Genomic DNA, 10,636 nt, shown 5'->3' with positions numbered 1-10,636 from the left:
TGTAAATTAAACAGTACGTAAGTTATTATAACGATAGTTTAAAATACGTACTATTAGTACAAGCAAATACATACACGTGTATAGGCCATATTACAATTTGTATCGTAAGGAAGAAGGTTGTCTTAATAATTCGTTGTTAAACTGAATATCCTTTAAAGTAAGAGGCACCTATATAAAGCTATCTTCTAAAAAACAAGTACTTAATTTAACACTATGTTTTACAATGTTTCTACTTATTTCCTAATTTAGACAATTTAGTCCGTAAAGTAATATATTTGTTTCTGATATATATCAAAAGAACATAATATTCTCAAAAAATATATTTGCTTGTACATATATATTAAAAAATATTTACAAGATAAAAAGAACTTTTTATATACAACGTTTTTAAATTTTCTGTTGAATCATATAAATTTGACTTGACTAGCTTAAACGATCAAAAAAATTTGTACTTGATAGAAATAATACTGAAATGTCATATTAATTTCCATAGTAACGCACGTATATATTAATATTAATAATTTAGTTGCTAGGACCCACTTAGCAACCAATAATAGTTTTGCTTTTTACGGATTTCTTCCGAAGTAATTTTTCATACAAACCAGAATTAACTGAAAATGAAATCCATTCTACTTAAAGATGGCTAAAAGTATTAAAAAATGCATTGGCATCGTGTTCTGATATATTCTAAAAGTTTCAAATTACCTAGTCGGGAAGTCAGTTAAAAATAGATTGCAAGATTTTTACCGGACAAATAAGAATACGAGCTAAGAAAAACGTTGTAATAATAATAATAAATAGATTTGTCGTAACATAATCATTGGATATATTTAGCATTTATAGCAGTGTTTCCATGTTTATCTATGCTCACAGTTCGAAAATGTAAACACAATTATTCCTTTTATAAAACATAGCATTTCTCATTTTGTATTGTACTAAATTGTAGTTTATTTTGCTTTTTTACAATTTTTCAAAGAATCAAAATCAACGTGTTGTACTTACCATCATTATTGTAAAATTGGCAATACGTACTTGTATAGACATAATAATACTTTTTATCAGTTTGTACACCTACGTATATCTTAATATAGGTATTTATATTATCGAATTGATCATAAATTTAAAAAATAATAATATAGTCTTTAAAATTCAATTTGTAATATATTTTAATAAGTATACTGTTTTTACTTCTTTGGCTGGTTCTTTTCTTGTAAACCGTTTTAAACAAAAAATAATGTTACTTATATTAAATAGTGTGAATATTACTTTTTCTATTTTCATATGAAAGCAAACCTCTCCCACTTCCTAGCATCGTAGTATTCTTACATTATATTTCTACTTTCGACCATGTCCGATCCTAATAGGATCATATGGGCCTCCACAGAGTGGAGGTTTGCATTAACAGATTCTGTTTTTACGAGAAATGGATGTCAGCCACTTGCTCAACCTATTAGGTCCATACTCTGACTCAAACACAAATTGAAAAACAATATGTGTACTTGCCAGACCCAGGATTTGAACCTGGGACCCACGACGCTATAGTCCGACGCTTGAGCCGTGCGGCCATCGTGGGAGTAAATAATAAGTAATACGTAAAGTTAATAAGCATATTATCTATCCTTTTTACATATGTGTGCCAAAATTTCCCAAATAATATTTTTCGACTGTCTGACGTGCCAAGCATTTTTCTTTATGGCGATTTTTTTTTAGTTTTCTAAAAAAGTAGTTTTCAAAAATTCTATTAAAAAGGTTTAAAAATTACAATTGAGTTATTCTATCTTTCTCCGTATTTCTAGCCGAAGGCATATCTTTTATTCTTTGAATATTTTTCCCTTTTTTTCAAATTACTTAAAGAGATCGTGGAAGCATTTAAACCACTCTTCTTTCATATTAAATTCTCTATCACTGAGCGGTTTTCCATTTTTAGAGATTATGTTTGAGGTAAAATAACAAGCAGTTTTATATTTGAATGACTGCCAATATTTAAATTTAATAAGGCTTGTTGATCGTATTTTTTTATTTTTAATTCCCCGATCCTAAGGACCGACTTATGCAATCGTATATTCACATTACGTATGTAATGATTATTCTTTAAAATGATTTTCCTGCAATTTTTTATACAAAGCGATTAGTCTTTATTTATGCATGAATTTCGTCGTTTCCGTTTCCGCATCGATTTGTACCTAATATGAAAAACCGAAGAAAATACCCATGGCTATTTCGTCAATATATTTTAAATTTTTAAATTGATATTAACGTATCCGCATATTGTCCTATTTTCGCTATAAACGCAATAAGTAGGCGTCAGCAAGACAAACAAACGGCCGTTTCTCGTAGACGTTGTGCAATGCCCGTTTCCTCAGAAATGCTCCAATACAAATCTTTCGTATCTGTGTTCGCCTCAACCTTCATTGCGCGACCTATACCTATTAGTATTATATTTGTAAACACCTCTTCTCCGAGACCTAAACATAACTGGTTTGTAATAATTAACTATTTCTTTTATTGAATGAATAATTCACAAGATTTAAGAATGTACCATTATTATTATTGAACATATATAATTTTGAAAAACACCATGAGAAAATATAATATTATAACCAATAGAAAAAATCTTTTTGAAAAAAGTAAGACACGCGGCAGGATCGGACCTGCATCTCTTGGATTTACGCCCCGTGCGCTTTTTCCACTATGCTACATGGTGACATACTCAAGTTAATTAAGAGCTAGTCAAAGAATCTAGGATATCACAAGTTTAGTTTTGTTTTGTTACGCCAAAGAAGTAGGTATAATTTCTAACGCGCGTACATAAGTACACACATCGCAATTTTTAAATTATATTTTCACTATGCTAGGTAAAGAAGGGGTACACATCACAGGAGATGGCATTTCGTAGAGAGAGCTCACTATTCGAAAGGGTATAGCTGTCGCAACATTAAGCTCGATGAAGTGTCTGGGACTCGGTCAAAACCAAATGCCGCCTATTTAAAGGTTGCATTCTGACAGTGCTGCTTTCCGTACCGTATACCTAATAAGCTTCAAAAACAGATTTTTACAAAGGGTACTGGGTGTGTGGTATAACTTTAAGAGAAACGAGGTGATAAAAGAACGTACCAATCAGTCGTTGGCGTTGAGAGTGAAATGGCGACAATGGACCTGGCTCGGCCACGTGCTGCGGATGCCAGAAGAGAACTTCAACCTGGCTTGCCTGTTCTTCAAGCCAACCAGATTTAGACGTCCTGGAAGGAGACTAAATATTATCTATGGAATTATACGGCGAAGCTACAGTATGCTGGTTTGACCTGGAACATTGCAAGAAGACTGGCAAGCGACAGGGATTCTTGGAGGCGCCTCGTGGTGTCCATATACTCCGACTTAGTAGCGGATATGGCCGAATAAGTAGAAGAAGGTATAGAGATACTCATAGTAAGTGTGGGGGGGTAGAATTAAAGTCAACTTGTTTTATATAAATAAAGTTTATTTCAAATTTAAATTGTTTTAATGTGATTTCATATACAGTCATATTTTTAGACCATTTAAATTTGTAATAATTTATTATCTTTCGACAACACCTTATTAACAACATTACAAATGAATGCATGTGTAATTATTATTAAGAAAATGCACGAGTAGGTAAGCCATTTTAATAAATTTGAAACTAATATGATGTGAAAAAATTAATATCTCTTATTTTAACTTTATGATAGCTTTGATTATGTCTCTTCAAGCTACTAAGTTGTCTACAGCTGTAATTACATACGTCACATTTAAATGGTTTTTCACCAGAATGGATTATTTTGTGTCTTTTCAAGCTACAAGCTGTTATACAAGAGAAATTACATTCATCGCATTTAAATAGCCTTTCGCCAGTATGACCCATTTTGTGTAATTTCAACTTGTCAAGTCGTGCACATGAATAATTACAATCAGTACACTTAAATGGTTTTTCTACAGAATGAGACAGTATATGTCTCTTCATGTATGAAGACAGAGTGCACGAGTAATTGCATTGTTCACATTTCAATGGTTTTTCACTACAATGAGTCATTTTGTGTGTTGTCATGTGACTAGACTGTAAACATGAGTAATTACATTCATTACACTTATATGGTTTTTCGCCAGAATGAGTCATTTTATGTCTTTTCATGTCAGAAGGTCGAATGCACGAGTAATTACATTGATCACATTTAAATGGCTTTACACTAGAATGAGTCTTTTTGTGTGACGTCATATGGCTAGATTTTAAACACGAGTAATTACAATCGTTGCATTTAAATGGGCCTTTACCAGAAAGATATTCGTCGACTTCTTTTTTAAGGTCTTGATTTTCTATGTGTACGTCACAAGTCTCTAGTATTTCCACTTTCTTCCATGATGGTTTCGAACTTTCACCATTCGACTTTGCAGTTCGTGTGACAATAATCTATGAAAATCAAACCATGAGTACTTTTAGGCATAATGTTATGACAGAATTATATAGCTAAAATTTTTGTTTGTGTTAAATAATGAAAAATGGGTGGAACAAGAAATATTTAGTTGTATTGTTTTAAAAGTCAGTATGATTACTTCTTGTGTCTTTTAAGCCTCGTATTCACTGACAAAATGTCAACATGACGCGTAACATGGAGTCTACATGTCCCCCGACGTTGCACGTAACATAGAGTAGAATTTATACGTGACGCGGAATATGTTGCATGCTGTCGCTTCGCAAGCGAACGCAAGAGCCACGCGATAGAATATACGGATATGCTACACTTATTTCTCTTTGTAATAAGTACTAGTAGGTCCACACTGACCATCTTTCCTTTCTCTTACGTTTCGATAAACTACTCGTTAGAATAAATATGTACGCAGTACTGAACAAGACAATCTTCTTGGTGTGTATATGCAAAGTGTTCCGAGACAATGTTCCCGAGACGTCGACGTAGATGTTGCGCGTCATGTCCCGCGACATGTTGCTGCATTTTTGTCCCCTAGTAAATATTTTTCATTCGACCATGTCCGATCCTAATAGGATCATATGGGCCTCCACAGAGTAGAGGTTTGTATTGACAGATTTTGTTTTTTACGAGAAATGGATGACAGAAACTTGCTCAACCTATTAGGTCCATACCCTGGACACACACAAATTGAAAAACAATATGTGTACTTGCCAGACCCAGGATTCGAACCTAGGACCCACGGCGTTATAGTCCAACGCTTAAGCCGCGCGGCCACCGTGGGCGTAAATATATATCTATATTATTGAGGTTAGTCATTGCTTGTTAGGCTTTATCCTCTGTATTTAATTTCTCAAAAATTACTTTTGTATTTTATCAGAAAGCACTATACTATAGGAGAGAGTAAAGAGAGTAGCTATTGTTCGACAAAATGAAGCCGTGTTTCTCGCGTATAACAGTAGAACCTCAATTTTGTTATTATTAACTTAACTATGAAACGATATACCATCATGTTACTTTTCAGTACGGCTACCAAATTTAAACTCAACATAGTTCAACATTTTTTTTTTACCAAATTAACTAAATAATTAAAACTTACTTTATATTTAACAAAAAAATAATGAATTTCAGCAACACGTGCTCGCAGTTTTAAAATAAATAGAATCATTCAAATCAATATTTACTGGCGACGTTTCCAAAAAATATTTAATTCAGCCGTAGAAATTCCATCTCACTCTAACGCATATAGCGGAGATATAAGCGTGCTGAATGCTTTCTAATTCGCACTTATGGTTCGTTTTTCTTCAGGCATGGACTATACTCGATACAGTGTATAGTCTTTTAAACAACTGTTGTATGTAGTTACGCATTGCCGACTCAAGTAGAAAGCCGACACATTCACAACGACTGATCCTATTTTTCCCGCCCCTCCCGCTGTTGTCTATGGATGACCTGTCATAGTTCTATAGAGTGCTCATACTGTCGCGTCTGTTGTGTTCACACACGGAATGGTCTGATTTGGATAGATGAGTTACATGATAAATAATACACTAGCATTAACACACCTAAAAATGTAATGCATAGATCAATGCTACATATTTTTTGGAAATCGATATTACCACCGGTTTTTATGTGAATGACTAGTCTGACTTTGACAGCTGATAAATAACAGGAATGTATATTATTTATAAATAATACTGATAGTTAATATATTTGCTTTGAGAATTTTTTATAACTCAATTTGAAACGAGAAAGGGCGAATCAATATGTCAAGCAATCTGGGATTTGATTTTACAGCTGAACAGTGGACCACTCGTTGCTTGTGCAAAAAGATATGCTCAGGCTTTATTAATCTAAAGATGGTGCTGAGTTACCTGATCAACTGGAGTGTATTTCATAGAAGAACCACCAGGCATCGGTGCGTCATAGTTGATTTGAAGTACTGCATCTTCAACATACTCATCCTTAAAGTTAACTTGTAGAGAATCAGTCTCAGATTTTATATTTGTCAAATGCGAATCCTAAAAATAAGCTTTATTAAATTATCAAATAAAACAAAATCTTAAGCACATTATTGCTGTTTTCATTATAATAACTATTTATGGTATATACCTAATGCATCAACGCTGACATAATTATTACAAAGGTATTAATTAGAGTAACAGAGTAGTAGAGTTATGTACATGGCCTCCCATTACCTGAAGCGGGCCAGGATCTTTGTCGCCCCCCCTACCTATCGCTAAGGTTAAAATCAGTGACGTTTTACATAAGAGTTTTCCAAGTGGTCTTCCAGGTCAAATTAAGGGTACCTACCTATTCAGAGTGTTTTTATCGATTTTTTTGCATTTTTTAATAAATCTTCTTAATTTATCTAAATTTCATTAAATTTTTATCAGACAACCATATTATATGTTAAAATGTTTATATTCTTAATTAAAATAGGGCAGCAGGCGACTTTTTTTACTATAAGAGTAAATTTCTGATATGTGTTTATCTCACTTAACAAGTCAATCCACCATGCCAGGCCTCCGAGATCCGGGCCCTCAGGCTAGAGCCCTGTCAGTTTGTGGTGCTATGGTTATGTAACGGTGAATAGTCTCTGGAACATAATATATATTAGAAGACCTCTTGTCCTTGAACATCTCGAACCTAGAAGGATCCACCCACATCCTGTCCTTTTTGGTCAGGGTTGTCAGACTTCCAGATTTTGACAGCAAAAATGAAGGTTCCTTGAAAATTTATGAAGTCGAAATAATCATAAATCTTGAGATGTTTATAGCTCAGCACATCACATCGTTTTTGTGTACCCAAATTTTTCTGAGAGAAAGTAACCTGCAAGTATAAATTATAATACCGCATATTGAAGATAATGTAATATTATGTACCTACCAAACTAGTAGGTATAAATTATGTATTACCAGGGCTCAAAATGGACTGGGCCGCACCGGAGCGCCGTTACGGTTCATAAAATCCCTAAAATTATCGCTGTCTCGTTATTATTATTAAACTGGCGCTAGGGGCCGTTCAGGTCCATGGCCGACTGCACAACGTTTCTCCAGGCATCTCTGTCCAGCGCTCTCTCTTCCCAGTTGACTATCCCCAGCCTTTCCGCATCCCTTTGAATGTTGTCCGCCCATCTCCGTCGAGGGCGGCCAAGAGGTCGAGTGCCAGCTGGTGTGCCTTTGTAAATCCTATAGAGAGTTCTAGATCTTTCAGATCGTACAACGTGGCCCGCCCATCTGAGCCTTCTTGACCTCAGAATATTAGTGATTCTAGGTTGGTATCGGTCGAAGAGCTCAGCGTTTGTGCGGATGCGCCACCGGTGGTTCTCATTGACGGGTCCAAGTATTCTCCGGAGGATTCTGTTTTCAAACACTTGGAGCGCCTTTTCTTGTTTTTTGTTAAACCCCACGTTTCACATCCATACATGACGATTGGCTTGATGACCACGTTATACACCCGGAATTTCGTTTTGATGGACAGCATTTTGGACCTGAACAGACGACTCAGCGCGAAGTACGCTGCATTTCCACTTCTCAGTCGGTCAGAGAGCTCTAGGGACATTTCATTTTTAGAGGTAATGTTGGAGCCCAAGTACTTGAAGAGAGAGGTTCTCTCGAACGAGGAGTTTCTTATTCCAATGTTTCCAGAGGGTTCAATGCCTCTTGTCATTTTCAAATACTTGGTCTTTCCCACATTTACTCGTAGGTTCAACCAACCAACTCGTGGAAATATTAATTTGACCGCATGAATTAGATATGTCATATAATAAAAAATCTAACATTTATTTGGATAAAATACTATGCATGAATATAGTAGATATAATATAATATAGTTAAAATTTTCGTAAAATTATCGAACGGTTCGGTTAGTACAATTTTTAATTTCGATGTATTATCTATTTGTCAACATAAAAATATAACTTGGTATATTTTAATATTAATAATATCGACTGAAGGTACTTGATGGAATTTCAATTTAAATTCTAATGGAATCAAGCTCTGTACTATTCCATTTAAGTCGTTTTTTGCGACCCGGGTTTCGCCTTTCGGCATCTTCAGGCGCCGTGTACACGCACCAAAGGTAAACACACACTGACAACGAACACTCTTTACTCTAGCTTATATAATAAATCAATACAATAAAGCAAGAAAAAACTCCATTACCTACTTATCAAGTCAAAGGTCACAAAAAATACAAAAAACAAATTATGAATAGTTGAAGTTTCAGTAAAAAACCTAATTGGTAAAAACCCGCATAGACGCATCCTCAAAATTCGTTGGACTTACCGGGTGACAAATGTTGAAGTTCTCAATCGAATGGGGAAGAACCGAGAAGTTCTACGTAGTATCAAAACCAGAAAACTACTGTACCTCGGCCACATTGTGAGAGGACAAAAATACAGCATTCCCCAATTTGTCATTCAAGGAAAGAACAATGGGAAGCGTAGCAGAGGACGGCGCTGCATTTCGTGGCTTAAGAACCTCCGTGATTGGTACGAGTGCAGCTTTACTAAACTGTTCCGGGTAGCAGACGACAAAGATAAGATCGCCTTCATGGTGGTCGACCTCCGCTAGGGGATGGCACAATAAGAAGAATAAGTAAAAATCCTATCTTATTAAATACAGTCGATAGCATATTATAATAAGTCGTCAAAACCTAATAATAGATCATTATTCTTTATAAACAATACAAATACTACACTCAAAATGAGTAAATCGTCAATTCAAAGATAATAATTAATGGGGTTAACTAATGAGATATTAGTCTTTAAAGCGTCAATGACATTGAGCTACTTTACGATCTGCTTGTTGGCGAGTTTACAATCTGCCAGTAAAGTCGCCCAGTGTCATCATCGTACAAGCTAACAAGCAGATTGTAAACAATCTACCGAGAAAAGTTGAAAGCCCGTCAACTTTACACGTTACACGCCGGTGTGTGGGCCTACTGCGTATGCGCAGTAAAGCGTAGTAGCGACCTCCCGGTAAAAAATGAACTACGTTCTGTCAAAATAGTCGCTAGTTTGTTTGCCTCTCAGCAAATGGAAAGTTTTGTGTGTCATCATCACAATCGCAGTAGCTGAATCGCCCGCTTTTAAATTCGCCAACAAACAGCTCGTAAAGTAGCTCAATGTGATTGACGCATAAGAAGATACATCAGTGAAACGGCAAATAACTTTCAACTATAGACGCGACGAAATTTTGGACTCGATGGCATTCAGAGAGAGAATGTCGAGCTGGGAACACGTCAATTTGTTTCGCGATGGCGACGGGGGTGTTAATTCTTAAATTGTGTAAAGATGACTAAAAACGTTACCCATTTACTTGAAAAAGAAAACATGTCAATGAATATATTATTATTGTTACTAATAGAACAATAAATAGAACATTAAATGGACGCATGTTGGATTAATATGACAAATTATATTTCGTTTGGCATGCGCCATTTGCACCCGCGACCCGCAATCCGCGCATCGCCTAGCCACGATCTTTTTAGACCGTGCCTCAACCGAGGTATAGCATTAATAATACTCTTACATGGTACCTACTTTTGTATAACATTATTTATTTATTATTTACAGTAAATTTTGTATAAAACAAAGATAGTAGGTAGTTATGAAATATGTAAGTCAATTTTATCATTAGCTTTAAGTAAACATGCTATGCTTGTATATGTACACACCAGCTATCTACATTTTCCAGAACAATTGGTCAAATTTCTCAATTAAAACGGGTATTAGTTAATAATGTTGAAAAACCAACCTCAAAATGGCTGCTGGGTTCATCGTCATTCTCTTGTTTTATATACGTAATAACGTGCGGACTGTTTGGATGCAATATTGGCACATCAAACCAATGTTTCTCTTCCGCATCGGATCCAAAATCGTCTGGTTCGCATTTCACATCCATTACAAGTATTAACAGCAAAAACGTGTTAATCAATAGCGTAGGTAGCCAAAGCGTTGATTGACAGACGTGACAGTAGACATTATCGAAACAAAACGAATTGTCATATTGTCTATGTCAGCGCTGTCCAACTGACAGCCCGCCAAAAATTTTTTGCGGCCTGCGAGCTGTCCAGAAAATTTTTCATCAAACATTGGGGAATGAATTACCCATCATATTATATTAAAATATGAAAACATTTCATTATAAATTTTTTTTCGACCATGTCCGATCCTAATAGGCCTCCACAGA

The 10,636-nt window shown here is 35.3% G+C and overlaps 1 protein-coding gene across 1 annotated transcript; it reads right to left on the bottom strand.

Moving 5' to 3' along the window:
• Positions 1-3,464: 3,464 nt before the first annotated feature.
• On the bottom strand, positions 3,465-10,416 carry LOC147076295 (uncharacterized). Its single transcript, XM_085941292.1, has 3 exons — positions 10,202-10,416; positions 6,314-6,460; positions 3,465-4,423 (listed from the first exon to the last, which is right to left on the bottom strand). The coding sequence occupies exons 1-3, from the start codon at positions 10,346-10,348 to the stop codon at positions 3,659-3,661; spliced, it is 1,059 nt and encodes a 352-aa protein (XP_085797418.1). The 5' UTR covers positions 10,349-10,416; the 3' UTR covers positions 3,465-3,658.
• Between the last annotated feature and the right edge of the window lie 220 nt (positions 10,417-10,636).

This window comes from Rhyacophila brunnea, unplaced genomic scaffold (genome assembly GCF_057557595.1).
Source record: "Rhyacophila brunnea isolate RB1 unplaced genomic scaffold, BYU_Rbru_1.0 scaffold_13, whole genome shotgun sequence".
NCBI classification, from domain to species: domain Eukaryota; kingdom Metazoa; phylum Arthropoda; class Insecta; order Trichoptera; family Rhyacophilidae; genus Rhyacophila; species Rhyacophila brunnea.
The sequence above is the reverse complement of the archived record's forward strand: the minus strand, read 5'-3'. Positions and strand labels throughout refer to the sequence as shown.